At 38.0% G+C, this 18,391-nt stretch overlaps 1 protein-coding gene across 1 annotated transcript in view; it reads right to left on the bottom strand.

Annotated features, from left to right (window-relative positions):
• The window catches only part of map4k2 (mitogen-activated protein kinase kinase kinase kinase 2), a 53,018-nt gene that overhangs the window by 12,798 nt on the left and 21,829 nt on the right, over window positions 1-18,391 (bottom strand). The window contains exons 7-21 of the mRNA XM_030780039.1: window positions 18,253-18,295; window positions 17,943-18,015; window positions 17,589-17,720; window positions 17,437-17,499; window positions 16,590-16,671; window positions 15,064-15,174; window positions 13,511-13,589; window positions 12,127-12,185; window positions 10,610-10,656; window positions 9,798-9,836; window positions 9,332-9,365; window positions 3,228-3,384; window positions 2,808-2,977; window positions 1,605-1,646; window positions 1,434-1,518 (exon numbers count right to left, since the gene is read on the bottom strand). Coding sequence (XP_030635899.1) covers window positions 1,434-1,518; window positions 1,605-1,646; window positions 2,808-2,977; window positions 3,228-3,384; window positions 9,332-9,365; window positions 9,798-9,836; window positions 10,610-10,656; window positions 12,127-12,185; window positions 13,511-13,589; window positions 15,064-15,174; window positions 16,590-16,671; window positions 17,437-17,499; window positions 17,589-17,720; window positions 17,943-18,015; window positions 18,253-18,295 — 1,216 coding nt within the window. The remainder of the gene's footprint in view (window positions 1-1,433; window positions 1,519-1,604; window positions 1,647-2,807; window positions 2,978-3,227; window positions 3,385-9,331; window positions 9,366-9,797; window positions 9,837-10,609; window positions 10,657-12,126; window positions 12,186-13,510; window positions 13,590-15,063; window positions 15,175-16,589; window positions 16,672-17,436; window positions 17,500-17,588; window positions 17,721-17,942; window positions 18,016-18,252; window positions 18,296-18,391) is intronic.

Below are 18,391 nucleotides of genomic sequence, written 5' to 3' on the forward strand. Positions count from 1 at the left end.
TCCTTAAATATAAACAGCATGTTCCCATTTAGTTTGAATACTACTATTTCTTTACAATGTCCTATTCCAGAACACACACACACACAAACAGGCCTGACACAGGACTGGTTTGAAACAGAAATGCATAGGCAAACATAGGCAGCTTTATATCTTTGTGTGCTTCTAGGGGTCGGAAAAGTAAAAGTAGAAGTATTCTTGCTAAAAAAAAGTACTCTAACTAGAGTTAAACTAACAAACTTTTTTTTAATTGTAAATTGTAAATTTTTTTTTATTTTAGCAAGAGTATTTCTGTTTTTACTTTTAACTTTGGATGGTTAGGATTTACGGCTGTTGGTTAAGTTTATTTACTGGTAAACGTAATGATATATGCTGGAGTATCCTGATAATACCAGTGGAAGTAAAGGACCTATTTGTGGCATATTGACTTGGTTGTTGATTTGAATCCTTGATTTGAATTTGATTTGAACCTAAGTCATATGAATTGTGTGATTTCAGCAGCCTTACTTTTTTCAGAGTAGCTTAGACAGAAAATGTAAAAACGATTCTAAACATGTGGATACTGCCACATTATGATGTGAGCAAAAAGCTTGGAAAAAACTTTACAGATCCTCTCAGGATCCTGTTAAGCTCCTTTTAAAATCTTGTTAAGATACTGATTAACAAGACTTGCTGATCAACTTCCACAATTTCCACAATTCTGTAATAGATCTACATATCTATTAAAGGGGTTCCAGTCTTTATCTTTATAGGTGCCTAGGGATCCTAATACGATAATTCAGAATCTATGGGACAATCCTCAAATATTCTAAATAAAATTAAACAGCATCATAAATAAATATAAATATAATTTTATATAAGAAAATAAAATGTCATGAAAAATTTTCTGTGCATACCAGAGTCCTAACCAAAACCTTCAGGGATCTCATTTAAATCTTTTAAGATCCTAACCATTATCTTAAGATGTCTACCAAGATCTTTAGTGATCTTAAACCACATCTTTCTGGATTCTAGCAAGATCTTCAGGAATCAGGGCACAAACCCAGTTAAGGTTTTAACCAGGAATAACACCACTTGGTACAGGACTGTAAGGGGGTGCAGTCCTGGATGGACAGAGAACAATGTATAAACAACGTGAATGGACGTGTAGGATGAAGTGACACAGTATATACCTGCTGATCTTCACTGTTCCTCTGTTTAAGATGTCCGTGGCAGTATGCACAAAAGCACCAAACAGTGATGCCAAAGGATATTTTCTCTGACATAAAACATCTTTATGAAGAAGTTAAAGAGCCTAAACATGGAGGCCAAGCATGTGATTTTCTACTCTTTCCTCTTTTCTCCACTTATTTTTTGTGGTTATTTTTAAAGAACATTTTATGAAAAATCTAAAATAAAGGAATACCACTCTAATATGTATTTTTGTAAATTCTTACCTCTGGTTTTAGGAAAAACCCAAGTAACAGCACAGTGAATTTTCAGGGGACAGCCATTGAACACTTTAGAGAAACAGGCTCCCATCTGCGAGGAGAGAAATTATATTCATACACTATAAATAATGTGCATTTCAACAAAACTAAGGCCTTTTCAATGTACAATGAACTTACATGAACTTGGGGTGTAGGAGGCAGTCCATGTGAGACAGCTCTCTAAAAATTTATAGAACAAAAAACTGAGCATTATTTGATCTCACAACATTCATCAGTAACAATGAGTAATAACAGTGAAGACAGCATTCATCAGTAATAATGAAGTAAAAACAGTGAGGACAGCATTCATCAGTAATAATGTGTAATAACAGCGAGGACATCATTCATCAGTAATGTTACATCCTAAGACGTATTTATCTATTTATTTTGTGTTTGTTTTGTTTACTGTTGTCCGTTAGTATATTGTTGCTGTTGTACTGTGCTGTGTCCTCTCTCTTTCTCTCTGCTCCTCCCTCTTTCCTGTCGACAGGTCGTTAAGCTCCATGGAAACAGGGGAGGGCCTATTTGTCAAACCACACTCCCATTGGCTGAGAGAAAACGAGGCCAGGGGATATAAGCAAGCCTGTCCTCTTCACAAGAGACCTTTTTTTCTTCTCCTGACTCAGACTGTGGTGGCTGTTGTTGGTTGTTGTTGATAATTTTTTGTTCGCTTTATTTGCTTTTTTTCTGCTATGTGTTTCTTTTTTTTTGTATTGTTTGTATTGTACATAGATTTGTAAATAGCTTTGTTCATAGCGTGGGAAACCCCGTAGGGAGGCTGGGTGCCTTTTTGTTTTAAACCATTTTCTCCTGTTTTTTTGGTTAGTTAGGGAGTGAGGATAGTTTGTGTTGTTAATTTTGCTTTCTTTTTACCTTTAGGTAAGTCAGATTCTACTCCAAATAGCTAGATTGTTTTATTTATTGTTTTGGCCTTTCCCCCTCCTGAAGTCTTTTTGTTTTGTTTTGGTTGACGCTTCCTGTTTTCAGTTAAGTTTGATAAATAAATCCAATTATTACTTTTTCAAAGCTGATTTTTGTTGTATTGTGGAGTGCTGGGGACATTCACTTATTTAATTTAGGCATTTATTTATTGTTACATTCCCTTACCCCCCCGGACAAAAAGGGTAACGTAACAGTAATAATGTGTAATAACAGTAAGGACAGCATTCATCAGTAATAATGGATATAACAGTGAGGACAGCATTCATCAGTAATAATGGGTATAACAGTGAGGACAGAATTCATCAGTAATAATGAGTAAAAACAGTGAGGTCATCTTAGGACAAAATACTTGTATTTATTTGTATTCATTATACTAAAGTACTCGACCTGTTAACTCACCAAGTCCTCTGTTTTCTTCCTCATCGTACACCACTCTGGAGACAGAGTCGTGTCATTGGTCAGGGTCATGAACTCAGGGGACATGCTCTGTCGCCCCTCATTTTCTCCAGGGACTTCAGACTTGCTGCACCACTGCCGCACATCCTGGCGAGCCGAACACCTGGAGAGAACTTTTCCACAAAGTAAGGGAAAAAGAATAGCAGGTTGTGCCAGACTTGTCAATACTACAGGTATCTCAGACGAGCAAAGTAATTTCCAAATGAAAAATATAGAATCAAAATGCTCCAAACCACAGTTCCTTTGCAATTACAAAGATATTACTGGACTGCTAACCAGATAATATTTCCCTATTTCCACTGCAAGTTCATCTGCATTTTGGTATTTCTTGTATGTATTGACTGTGAAGTAACGGTGTGGTACCTGAGGTAGGATGAGGGGTGAAATCGTGGCAGAGAGTTGCACTGGGTCGCAATGGCAGATCTGGCGTGAACATGCCCATGGAAGGTAGGGAGGAGGTGGTACACAAAGGCAGAGAGCTGAACATCCCGCTTTTCCTGAACACACCATTTACGCCCCACTGCAGAGCACAAAATACCACACTACTTACATAATGAAGAATGCTATCATTGATAAGAAGTCATCTTCATGAAATTATACTTATGTAATCTGGACATAAACTGAAGACTCTTCTAATAAGGCTTAACATTAAAACACATCTAACATTTAGACACATAACATAAAACAGAGCTGTGCACTGGGCATTTTTTAACCCAGAACGTGGCTGCACCCTCAGCAGCCTTCTGCCTCATAGATTAGATCAGAATATGATCAAATGAGGAACAGAAACATGCTTACAAGCATATTTAAATCAGTCAGAGTTCATATAGTGGTTTTATTGTGGACATCATGTTATGTATCATCATGAAGTTGTCCCATAATCTCAGCTGTGACCGGCTATCCCCGCATCAGTGAGAAAATGCCCCATATGACCATGACATTTGTGTTGGGTCTCGTGAGACCCGCAGTTTTTTGTGAACTAGCTCCATAAACCCAACCAAAATAATATATTGGAGACATGCAAAAAAATCATGCAGAAGTGGAAAACATGATTCATGATTCACAGAAACTATATTATTCATTGGTGTTAGATTTAACATCAGTTTTACTGAATGTAAAAACTCTGCTTAGAGTTTTTACTTGAACAAATGGTGTTGGTCTGACAAATACAAACTGAGTTAAACCAAAGAGGACAGAACAAATTTCAATCACATGGAGGTGATGTCCATAGCAGCGCAAAAGCCATTTAATGAAGACGTTACACAAAATGTTCACAAATCTTCACAACATGCACTAAAAATTCAGTCACTATGCAGTCACTATGCTAATCTAAATGTCATACACTGAAAAAAAGCAAATGTTACATCTACTTAATTTAATTGTGGAAAGTTTTTCCACGAAAATAAATAATGTTCCTTCAAAGTTAAGTAATTTTGTTGGTCTAACAAAATTGAGAGATGAAATGAATGTAATTTACTGTTGTAACTTCAATTTAATGTGATTAAGTCAGATGAACTTGACTTACTACAGCTGCCAGTTTGAATATATGGATTTAACAAATGAATCTAACCTAGCATTAACTCGTCAATGCTAAGACTGAAGACTTAACTGAAACCATTTACAGCCTACTTTGTCATGACAATCAGTGTTTGCAGCAATTATTCAATTTCAAATCCGCTTGAATGAGGTAAATCACACATATAAGCAGAGGTGGACAAAGTACACAACGTACACATTACTTGAGTCAAAATATAGATAATCCTGGTCAAATATTAATCAAATACAAGTGAAAGTTGTTCAGTTAATTTTTTACTTGAGTTAAAGTACTGGAGCTTTTAAAAATACTTAAGTACATTTTCTTGTTAATGTCAACCAATCGTTGTATTGTTGCCACAATGCATTTACAGAACCGAATGACTCTGAAACAACCTACTGAATGCACTGACTTGCTTGTAGAACCTGTGGGATAAAAAGCTTGTGGAATATGCCACAAAGCATAGAAACACATTTGAATCGACAAAAGGACAGCCATCATCATTTTGATTTTTTTTTTTTTTTTATACAACCCTACTCCCACCCCACCCCACCACCACAAAACAGCATGGCAGTGCTCTGACACAGCCCTAGCAGTGTGTGTGTGTGTGTGCGTGTGTGTGTGTTCTATATATCCGAAACAATTATAGTTTTTTATTATAATCTTTTATCATCACCATCATCATCATCATCATCATCATCATCACCATCATCATAATCATGATTAAGCAAGTATGCAAGTTCAATGTGTAGAAAAGCAGAAATGATAGACTGACCATGGAATATTTAGTGATTTTTGACATATATTTCTGAAAGCTTTTACATATATTTCTGAAAGGACTTCAGTCAGTCACGTTAACTCGGCATTTTCGCTAGCTATTAGTATGCGTCAACGGTGGATTCACACAGGACCCGGTGTTATGTCCCAACTGGTTTCCAAGCTAACTGGATCCCGTACACATTCACACACTGTGTTAACAGCAGCAGTTGTGGTCTGCCTCTGTCACCAGATTCGTCACACATTCACAAACATATTACTCGCGATTTTCAAGTCGCATCTCATATCTACTGTGGCGAACATGATTGTATAAGTGAGCAGTGAGCACTACATCACAGCCACCTACGAAAAAAGTTAGGCGAACACAGCGCATGAACGCATACATGAACCAGTCATCTTGAAAACCAGTTGGGACATAACATCGGTCACAATACAACAATTTGGTGGGCAAATCAATAAAAATCCAATGCATCACGCACTTTGAACTTGACTGACAGTGTAGGAGTAGTTTACTGTGATTTTTCTCCTGTGACCAACACAATATGGCCTCACATTTTTAGAAAAGAAAATATATCCGCTGACTTCAAAGCTATGCTTCAAAGTAATGAGTAACGGGAATCTTCACAGAAATGTAGTGGAGTTAAAAGTACAATATTTGCCTTTCAAATGTAGTCGAGTAAAAGTCATAAGTTTCCAGAAAAAAAGATATTCAAGTATGGAACAGATACTCAAAAAATGCGCTCAAGTAAATGTACTTCGTTACTGTCCACCCCTGCACATAAGTGGCACAAGTGCACAGTGGCATAAGTGGCTCAATCAATAAACATGTAAATATAAACCTTATGACAGATTTTTTGTCATTTAAATAGAAAACCACCTGAAAAACCACAGCAAACCTGGTGTTACAGGTATGCACTAACAACTGAAAACCAAGTGCTGTAAAACTTGGATAAACATCATTCATTCTAGTGCATTTTACATGACTGGTTTTAGTTGGCTGAACTACTGGCTTATTTACGCTCTTTCAACTACAACATTTCAAGTAATACATGGAAATTCATGAATATAAGTTATTTCAACTTGATTTATTTGCTTTAGATATACAAATCACAAATTCAAGTTATTTCAACTTGATTTATTTGCTTTAAATATACAAACATCAGTTTTCATTTTTTGAGTGTAGGAAGGTGGATGCAGCCCCATCCATCCTGGGAACTTCCATCCATTGTTATAAGCAGAAACAGTCAAAACATGATCAAATGTCATACTGCAAATACATGTATCTGCTCCTGTAGCATTAGCTTCAAGATAAACTTAGGGCTGATCCAAACCAAGCTCTGCCTATCTTCCCCTTTTGAGTTCTAAACTGATGATGTCACATCTAAGGAACTAAGCCATTACGATGTATGAAAAACGGCATGTTCTGCTTATATATATATATATATATATATATATATAATATCAATATTGTTTTCATCTTTAAAATGTGGCACATCTGAGATCTGAGATTCACGGCCCGAATCCCTGCAGTTCCAGCTTTGCCTCCTAAACCAGGGATTTTGCAGAAGCCCCACTGGCTATGTTCCCAAGGGCAGGTGGGGTGGAATACTGCTGACTATTAATCTCAGCTCCTGTTGTTCCCAACACCATAGACGTTTTCTACACAGTGTACATTTCTGGAACATACAGCCACTCAAGACAACTCCTTCAACTCTTTGCTACACAAACAACTCATAAACTTGTGTGCACCATGCTAACCAACTCTTCATAAAAGCATTAAAAAACAGTTGCTCATCAAAGCATAAAAAACAACAGATCAGTCTTCACCCTTGACCACCTTCACATGACAGGGCTGTTTCCTTTTATCATCAACAAACCTCAACCAACACGCCATACAACACCCAAATATCTCCAACACGCCATATAGCACCCAAATATCTCCAACACGCCACGTAACACCCAAATATCTCCAACACGCCATATATCACCCGAATATCTCCAACACACCACATAACACCCAAATATCTCCAACACGCCACATAACACCCGAATATCTCCAACACACCACATAACACCCAAATATCTCCAACACGCCACATAACACCCGAATATCTCCAACACGCCACATATCACCTGAATATCTCCAACACGCCACATAACACCCGAATATCTCCAACACGCCACATAACACCCGAATATCTCCAACACGCCACATAACACCCAAATATCTCCAACACGCCACATATCACCTGAATATCTCCAACACACCACATAACACCCAAATGTCTCCAACACGCCACATAACACCCAAATATCTCCAACACGCCACGTAACACCCAAATATCTCCAACACGCCATATATCACCCGAATATCTCCAACACACCACATAACACCCGAATATCTCCAACACGCCACATAACACCCGAATATCTCCAACACGCCACATAACACCCAAATATCTCCAACACGCCACATATCACCTGAATATCTCCAACACACCACATATCACCCGAATATCTCCAACACGCCACATAACACCCGAATATCTCCAACACACCACATAACACCCAAATATCTCCAACACGCCACATAACACCCGAATATCTCCAACACACCACATAACACCCAAATATCTCCAACATGCCACATAACACCCAAATATCTCCAACATGCCACATAACACCCAAATATCTCCAACACGCCACATATCACCTGAATATCTCCAACACGCCACATAACACCCAAATATCTCCAACACGCCACATAACACCCGAATATCTCCAACACGCCACATAACACCCAAATATCTCCAACACACCATATAACACCCGAATATCTCCATACTCAGCATTCACCTATTCAAATGTCTACTCTAATTATGCTGCCATACTCTCTGTTTAGACCACCACATCCCACATATCGTGCCCAGCATTGAGTGAAAAGCATAACTCTCAAAATAACGATCAAAAGCAGTTGCATAATTCACTTTTTATAGCCATCCAATATGTTACAAGACAAACAATGCCACGTTAGAAAATAATAATGCCATGTGCCATGTGCCACACAGTGTGCATCAGTGTGAGTCAGATCAACTGATATAAAACTGTAGTGACAGTGTGCATCAGTGTGAGTCAGATCTACTGATATAAAACTGTAGTGACAGTGTGCATCAGTGTGAGTCAGACCTACTGATATAAAACTGTAGTGACAGTGTGCATCAGTGTGAGTCAGACCTACTGATATAAAACTGTAGTGACAGTGTGCATCAGCATGAGTCAGATCAACTGATATAAAACTGTAGTGACAGTGTGCATCAGTGTGAGTCAGATCTACTGATATAAAACTGTAGTGACAGTGTGCATCAGTGTGAGTCAGACCTACTGATATAAAACTGTAGTGACAGTGTGCATCAGCATGAGTCAGATCTACTGATATAAAACTGTAGTGACAGTGTGCATCAGCCTTTATAAAGCAATATGTAACATTATCAGAAAATCAGTTTGGAGAGTTTATTTAAGTATCTTTTTTTAAGGAGAGACCAAATGCACTAACTGACAGCTTCATCCCTCTCACACCTTTCTTTATTCAGGCTATGGACAAGAGGAGTGAAGTTTTGAATGACAAGCTCAGATGTAACAGTTAGAGGATGATCTCTAACGCTCTGAATGGTAAATTATATCATAGTATCAAATGCTTGTTTCAATACTGCTTTGTTATCTGGCTTTCATTCTGCCATATAAACTCACTTTCAAGTCACCTTCCCTCTCTTCTCATCCACCTCTCCATCTTTTCAGCTCATGTGTTTGGAAGTTTCATATTGACCAAACTGATCCATGCTTCCCAGCACTGATTCCAAGCTTAACATGTCACCAAGCATTCTACAGCATCTACTTAATCTCACCACCATACCATTTGACTACTACCATACCATTTGATGACTCTATTGACTACTACTCAATTAAGCAATGGAATTTGAGGTACCACCCACTGGGACTGCCACATCTGTTAATTTGCATTCTTTTGGCATTGTTTTGAAGAACTTGACAAAACATGTTAGTGCATAAGAACTTTACAATATATGTTATATAATTTGTCTGCACAAAGATGTTACGCTTGCATGGTCTGAACGCAGACATCTCTTACATTCTCACATACCTCAGAAAATGGCAGTCTCTTTATCGTCAAGCTCCTGGAACAAAATGTAGAAGCAAGGATTTTAGGTGGAATGCATTTTAACTAACATGTTTACATGATGTGTGTGTATATCCCTAAAGAGAGTTTAAATTAACAGTTGTATTTTTATACCTAACAGTAAACAAGTTGTTATTACATGTTCCACATAGATGGTACATCTGAAATGACAGTGCTATTGGAAATTTATCACCATTTTAAAACTGAACTATCTATATCAATATTCTTTTGTTCAACTGTAACAAAATGCTTTGTCACAAAGTGGTAAAATCCAACATCAACCAGAAATACAATAACAAAGGAACATATGCTCCAATCAGCAACATGCCAGCAGGGAACGTGGTCTTTTGGTTATGCTACCCAGAGAATTTGGTCTTCTGGTTATGCTACCCAGTCATTAAAAGGCCTTTCAGTGATGTAAGTGTACTACCTCTCATGGAGTGCTTCTTCCACACACTCTAGTAGAGTTCTGCAACAAAGGACAGCGGGCTTTATTTCAGTTTGTGTCACTTTATAAATGAAAATTACATTATTTTTATTAGTGTTTTAGATGCTGGAGAAAAAAAAAACGTGTCATCTACGGCATCTGCTTAGCATCAACATCAATATAAATATCAATGGCACCAGCCAGTGACAGAGTGGCAATATATACCAATACCTATACAAACTGTTAAGACTAATTGGAATAAGGTACACTGGCCACAGTGACTAACAGTCCTCTCTAAAATGGTCCATCTTTTTTCAAAAACAAGCAGTGTTTCCCAACAATTCTTTATTATGGGGATAAATGGGAAATATTCTTTAATACTAATACCATGACATCACGTAAAAATATTTAACAATGATATTTTCTTTTCAACAGCAGTTGAGCAGTGGTAAGCTACCTGGTAGAGGTCACAAATGCAGCTTGACCCTGTGTACAGTGATGTAAACAGTCTGGGAGGCCTAGAAAAATCTAGGGTCCATAGTGAGGGCTCTGGCAAAATTGGCAGAATATGCACAATACACACAATGCTGTGTGTAAATGTTGTGCATATTAATGTCTTAATGTATTAATATGCGTACGAGAAACTGCTGTGATATTAATGTTTGTCTGAAACACACATCCTCCTCTGATGTCTTCTTTCCTAAAGTACATGACTAAAGCCATATGCAGTCTCTGAGGTCCATGTTAATGTGCACAAATTACATCTCACACTCACATCCCATGTACACAATAAAGTGATGAAAAAACTTGCTTACGGTGACTCTACTCCATCGCCAGATAAGCTCCAGTCATCACATGACCCCTAATAAACAAAGATCTCCATTATCCAAAAAGAATCAATGTCATTGTCAGCAATTAAAGCCAAAATCATTAATATAACAACATTTAATAACATAGTCATTAACTCTCTTCATGCTTGGACTTCAGAGTGGTAAGTCTAAAGTGTTGTCTTTACAGATTTATGCACCCTCTGTCAACAGCTTCACACACAAATTAAAAAACAGAACTTGTTTATTAAGTATCCATTTCACATGCCATGATGAAAGATTTCCCTACTTTACTTTGGGGGAGTCTGTTTATTTAACATGTGCTTCAGATGGGTGATATCTGTTGTGCTGAAATTTCCAACTTTAAGTTACTTTCTTATTCAGGACTATTCAGGACGGGTACTGATAAAGTTGAACAAAGAGTGGAAAGAGACAGAAATGCTTCTGCATTTATAACTGAGAATAAAAGCTATTCATAAACAATCTCAGATCTTCTAATCCAGTTGAAATTCAGGACACCTCAGCAAAAAAGAATTGGAATAGGCAGCAGTGAGAAGGCAGCATCTGTGGGTTTCAATCCAGAGAACAATTCCCTCCAGTGCATAGAACACTACGCTATTACTATTACTGTATGACATGCTTAAAGTCAGTATACTACAGCAGTTACTGACAATAGGACAAAAAAGATCACCCAAATGAGAATAATTTTAAATCTCAGATTTTTCAATGTTATATCATAGCATTTGGCCTAAACAAGTGAAATGTGTCAACACCAGAGTCCTCTACCCTCTCGCCTACCCAAGTCAACTCTAAATATGATATGGTCCGTATGCCAATTTACCTCCACAGTGAGTGTTTTTGGTCAGAGATTGGTAGAGAGTGGGCAGAGGGGTGAGTCAGTGATGAGTAAAAATGGCCATTTGAATCATGAAATTCTCCAGCTATTTTAAATGCCTCTAAACCTCTCAACTCTTGCTGAAAACAAATTAATGGACTGGCTGTAATGAAAAAGGCTCATTTTGAACACTATTGCATCCAAAAAATGGCTAAAATGCTCAAATTGTACAGACAGTTCTTATTCAACAATATCAATATCCTCAAGGACTTACTTGTGCTACAGTTCAATACAGTTTTATCAACCATTAGTGCAGATGATTTTCTTAATTTGATGAGACACGTTGTTACCGGTGCGTATTTGAAAGTGAAAAGTTTTTTTTAATACAATAACACAATAAGAGCCGTGTGCTTTACAGGAGCTCAAGAAACGGATGTGAAAAGCAGTATAATCAGTGCCAGCAGATATAACACAGCTGGCCAAAGAAAACCAGCTTTATCACTCCCTTTAAAATTCCAAAAGACATTTGTTGCCAATGCCAATATTTCCTCCTCCATTCATTCCCATTCACCTCAAGAACTGACTTTGAAAAAACAAAAACAAAAAACCCCAAACCACACCAAACCAAAAAAATAAATTAAAAACAAACAAACAAAAAAACAGTACTCACAGGATTGGAACAGGGGTCTGTCTCTTTCCTCCGAGGGGCAGTAAATCTCATCTGTCCAACTGAAACGACAAAAAATATTAGAAAGGCATAAAACTCAACAGTTACATTTTAAAAACAAAGACACCTTGTTGCTGGATGAGAAGACTTCATTTTGTGGTTATACTATTTTTTATGTAGCAATGCTAATGAGTACATTGGTATGTTTTAGCCATCTACATATTTGGATACACGATTGTTGAATTGATGTTCACATAAATAGCTTACCACATTTCAATCTATAGTTCATTTCACAGGAACTCATAGAAATGTTTAGATTATGTGTTATTTAAGATCATAAATGTAAGCCTGACAAACCTTTGTGTGCCTGTTTAGTAAATGCCCTCCCAGAATTTTGCTCACAGCTTTACACAGACAAAAAATATTCCAACCCCAAGTATGAAGACACCCACAGTGGTATTTCTGATTTTACATTCTTCTCATCTTACTTTATCATGTGGCACAAAAGGGAAATGTTTTGATGTCACAAATGGCTATTTGTTGAGTATCAGAGAATTTAAAAAATATTTGTGAGCTGAGCCAGGGTCTAACAGTCATTATAACTCTATTACCCTTCCATACCCACTCTGTGTGTCCAGGCATGTGTGTTTTTATGTGGCCCTAAGTTGTTTGCCATTTCTTTCTCTGCTGTAGAGTTGATTCACTGTCTCTTGACAAAGTCTGCTGAGGGATGATGTAATGTCAATGAAAGATATGTGATAACAGCAGCTGAGCCAACATAGCCAATGGCCTCACCAACACTAGACCTGCTAAGCTGGCTCGCCTCTCCTCTGCAGAAAGCAGAGGGCATGTCGTTGGCGTGTACAGAACAGAGTGAGCTCTGTGTGTGCTGTTCTCACTCCCTGTAATTCAATGGTCGCCTTGTTCGAGGAGCTGCCATCTCTGTCCCCAGTCTATACATGAAGCTGCATGACGCTGAGCTCAGCCAAACAAACAGTTCTGCTCACACTCCCTCTGAAGCTGTCTGCTGAGACATGTACAGATTGTTTTCTGTGGCCACGTAAGGCACTATGCTGTCATGTGACCTGATCCTGAGTGGGGTTATGTGATGCTCTCCAAACATGAACAATATTTCATTTTTTTTTTTTTTGCATGTCCTGAACAACTCCTGAGATAGGTAATGAAAAAAACAACAAAACAACAAAAAAAGTATGCAACAATCCACATTGTACAACCCCCCCCCCCCCCCCCCTTTTTTTTTTTAAACTGTATGCAGCTTGTAGCTGGGCTATTTTCTAAATGCTGAATAGCTGAACGTGGTGTTATTGAGAATATGCACAGAGTAGATAGCCAACACCTCCAAGAAATGAGTAACACAGGCACTTACACTGCTCCTCAGAGAAACTTCTCTCCACAGGCAAATGTGATCCCTCTGAATGGATCTTATCAGGAGAGGAACTGTTTGTCTGTGGACATAAAGGCACAAATATTTCACACTATTAAAACAATGAGTGGCAGCCCTTTCTAAACTCCTAAGGGTTACATTTAGTCTATAAAAATGCAAATGCTTTAGGCCAATTAGGTTTTATCATTTTCATCATTTTTTTTGCTGATATAAAAATTATTCTTATACTTTTTAATCAAAATTAAGCCTGAAACCTCTCTGCATTTTGCATTCATTCTCCAGAAACGCTCTTGATGTATTGAGTCTGTGGGCATTGACTTGTTATGCTATAGTTACATCTCTCTAGGATATAGTGCTATATGAAAGGGTGGATAATATGACCATCCCTAAACAAATGAAACAGGCTTTCCTTGCCACAGATGAGATTCAGGATTTCTCCAGCATAAGGTTCATGGTCTGACTGAAGTAACAGATTAGGAAGCTGGTCTAAAGCACAGTCTTCCCAAAGTGTGGAAGGAAATACATTTGCATTGGTGCCCTCTCATGACGTAATGATGCCTGTCAATGTTTATGGCTGCTGTCGGTTTAAATAGATTATAACAGAGAACAAACATAAAAGAATCCATTTTTCCAGCAACATAAAAATGCAACCTTCACTAATAAAATATGGAAAAATTCACTTCAGTTCCTCAGCAGGTTGTGATGCCTCTCTAATGGTTCACTTTCACTTTGGTGAACTGAAACATGTCTTCAGACATACACTGATGAATGCAGCTCACGCATGGTTGGTGTCTCTAAAGTGGTAGAGCGATGATAAAAACAGACTACATCCCCGTAAAGACACTCATCCTGAGAACTCCCACCATTAATCTGATCTGAGACTAACATAGAATATAACTGAGCACAAATTAAGCTCTCCACAGTTTATGAAGATCGAATATTTATATGTCATGTATCCACATGTATATATACAAACTGGAGAGAGCTTGTGTTCAGTAATGTTTTAACATTTCAGCTACACTGCAAAGGGTTTTTTCTCCTTTGAATTCTCAGTTTAATAGCCCTCTTGCAAAAATGTAACCTATATCTTGGCGCAGATCAGTTTAAACTGTAATTTATTATTGAGCACCTGAGGGTGCAAGATTAGGAGATTTTTAGGCGCAAACCAGCAAGTACAATGGAATAGGATGGGTTGGGGGGGTGCAAGTTCAAATGCAGAGGGGGTGGGGGTGGGGGGGTGGGGGGTGTTGAAAAAGGTTGAAAACATAACTCATTTCACCCCCCATCCAACCACTGCCCTTTCAAGATGCAACAATGAACTTGGAATTGGCTGTTATATTAACCACTCCCGTATCTTGTTCACTTGTCTACTTTAGAGTTCAAAATAGAGGATCTATTCACCTTTTGGGGAAGCATTGTAATTCATGTTGTGAAAACCAAATTATGATCTCTTTTTGTGAGTCTTCCATTGCATGTTACTGCCTCCTTACACCTGTTTGACAAATAAGACAGGATGCTGAAGGCAGAGTACTCACGTCAAGGTCGGTCTCGTCTGCGGTTGGTGTGGCATGTGGCTCAGGGTTACTGGCCTTGTGCAGCAGCTCTATCACCAGGTTTCTGGTTAATAACTGGGTCACAAATGGATGCTGAGGACAGAGAGAATACACCACAGGACACAACACAAAACTGAGTCTATCATTCTAACGTTATGTAAAAATCCAGAGCTCTGTGTTAACAATAATAGTCGTAACAGGTCAACCGCGCTAGTCTACTCCACTGGTAACACAGGCCCCAGTAATACAGTGATACTGTGTTGATTCAGCCAAAGACTTGCTCAGCAAGACATTCGGTTACAAGATGGACAAGATGGACCAATTCAATAACATTTCTGTGCTCTTCTTCACTTTCTTTTTAAATGAATGCATTTTCTCCACTGACACAACACAGCACAACACAACACAATAGCGATACAGTGCAATGCAAACTTCCAATCTAAATAAATACACTTCCATTGAAAGGCTGTGATGCCCTCACCAGTCCAATCATGCTGTTTCAAATACACATCAAGCTAATATAAACATAACCAGGGTGTGTGTAGCTAACTCCTAAACCCAAGCTAATCCAAACATAACCAGGGTGTGTGTAGCTTACTCCTAAACCCAAACTAATCCAAACATAACCAGTGTGTGTGTAACTAACTCTGAAACCCAAGTGGAACAGCGAAGCTGTGTGCTAAGGAGAAATGTATACCTGGCTCTGTGATGCCCTTCACTGAGGTATCTAGCAAAATTTTAGCTGCGTTACACAGACAATAATGACCCTACATCTTAGGCTGCTTTCACACTTGGTCCGTTTGGCTGGTCCGTACCCAAGTGCGATTTTTAGATCCGACAAGCATGAATTGCCACGTACCTGTCCTCCAGTCACTATTTCTAAGATTCTTAGTGTTTTTGAAAATTGCCTGTTAATTAATAAAACGAATTACACGTCATCAATAGCGTTTACTTCCTGGTTTTGGATTGGATAGCTCTCATACCGATGCGAACGCAACCCCCCTTTTCTGGAGGAAAACAGCATTCACTGTGAAAGCTGCCCTTAGACTCACTGCAACAAAAACTTCTTTTTTCTTAAAAGAACAAGAACAGTAATTCTGAGAAAAAAACATTTTAACAATCAATATTTTCCAAATGAATATGTCACAATTAACTGACAGTTATGTGAAATAAAATACTTCAAATATAAATGTAGAACTAACATACTATTCTTAAGGTTAGTTTCAGTCTTACAGAACCTTATTGTAAGCATATTCATCCTACAGTTTTGAGCTAAAAAAATGAAAGTGGCATGTAAATTCAGGTCATACTGAAGTTGAAAACTATTACTTTAAACCATAAAACACTGAAGAGGTTCACCTGAACACAGGGGTTTGAATATTTGTGCACTTATTTTTTAGAAGTGCTGTCTGTGAATTTGGATGATTTTATTGTCTATTCTAACATTTTATTGGCTATTTAGCATGTTTACAATGCTCTTATCTAAAATGTGTTTCAGCTTGAGGTACCTGTAAAAGTGTCTCGGCCGTTGGTCTTTTACGTGGGCTTTTAATCAGACACATCTTCACAAAACTGTGGAAGCCTGCCGACCTAGATATATACACAACACAGAGAGTGAGAGAAAGATTTTACAGGTACGCACCAATTTTAAGAGTAATGAATTATTGAAAGTTACTTGTCTTTTTTTTTTTTAAACAAAATAACCTCCGCACTCACTGTGATGACTGAATGACTTTTTCACTTTATATTTATTGAAGAATTTTTCACAAAGTTCAACACTGAAAAAATGCAAACAATGTATGACAGACAGACCTCCACACTCACACACTCTCCATACTAACTGCCATACATATTTCACATCTGTGGTTGTCCAACAGAACTTTTAAATAAAAATAATCATAAAAGTCCAGACATATGGGACTGAGGCAAACGAATGTTTCAAACAGTCAACTACTTAATCTGACAGATTTAATAACAAAGGAGTTTTTGTCATTAACTTTTTTTTAATTTTATAAATCATGTGAACTGGAGAGAGGACAATGTTCTAGTTCAGATTGGTTATCAGCATATACACAACGGGACATGCAACACTGCTGATTTTCAGAACTTCACCATAAAGAGCAAGTGCACACATGGCAGTTTTTGGCAGATATTTGGCCTTTATCCATGATTGTGAATACATTTTACTTCCAGAAAGTCCACACATCTGGATATGGTCAGATAATAGCACTCCTCTATGTGTGTATGTACTGATCACTACCATCAATGAGCATTTCCATGAGAAAATGAATCACTGTACATAAAGAAAGGAGTTACTAAACACATTTTAGTGGTGTTTAAGCATTCCATTCTTACCATTTGGTCTTGTCCTTAAGCCTGGGAGGCTGGTAGCTGCTCTTAGACATCAACACCAAAGCTCTGTGACAAGGATTACGAGATGTTGTGTTTTTCGGTTTCCATTTAGACTTGAAATGTACTAGACAAATAAAATCATATTTCATTCTGACCTCATGGGGTGTAAGTCAAACAAGGGCGGCTGTAACTCAGCCAACTCAATAGCAGTAATGCCCAGAGCCCAGATGTCACACAGATGGTTATATCCACCCTTCCTCTCCACTGCTGCCACTTCTGGTGCCATCCTAAAACAGATCAGGTCAAAAATTTAACATTAGAAATGCGGAGCAACGCTCACCCAATGTGGATACTTTATTAAAAAAAGAACTTAATTATACTTTAGTTTTCTGTAAAAAAACAAATGTACTCAATCAATAAAAAGATTCTCTATATATCTTTTAATTGGACTAAACCCTGCATTGCACTGAAATGTACCGGAACTTGTAATTTATAAGCAGCTGTCTCACCAGTAGGGCGTTCCAATAAAAGACTTCCTCTTAGCAGCTGATGCACTGATTTCTGCAGCAACACCAAAGTCCGCTGGAAATGGTATTTAGTCAAATCAGGCAAAGGGAATCTCATGACAAGTTAATGAAATCTGTTTTGTGTGTGGAGAGACTGGAGAGGAAGTAAATGTGATAGTGAAGTGTGTGCGCGCGCACGCGTGTGTGTGTGTGTGTGTGTGTGTGAGAATATGTGTGTACATGTGTCTATGCATAAGCAGTGAAGGAGTAGGAGAGGTGGGGTGAGGTTGGGGGGTAGTAGATTTTCACTGACCTAGTTTGACATCTCCTCGTTCTGTGAGAAGAATGTTGGCACCCTGTATTAAACACAGAGTAATTCTTTTAATCTCTTATTATTGTAAGGATTCATAATGACAACACTTCATGTCATTGTCACTATATTTACAATGAAA

Source organism: Chanos chanos, chromosome 7 (genome assembly GCF_902362185.1).
Source record: "Chanos chanos chromosome 7, fChaCha1.1, whole genome shotgun sequence".
In the NCBI taxonomy this organism is placed as follows: Eukaryota; Metazoa; Chordata; class Actinopteri; order Gonorynchiformes; family Chanidae; genus Chanos; species Chanos chanos.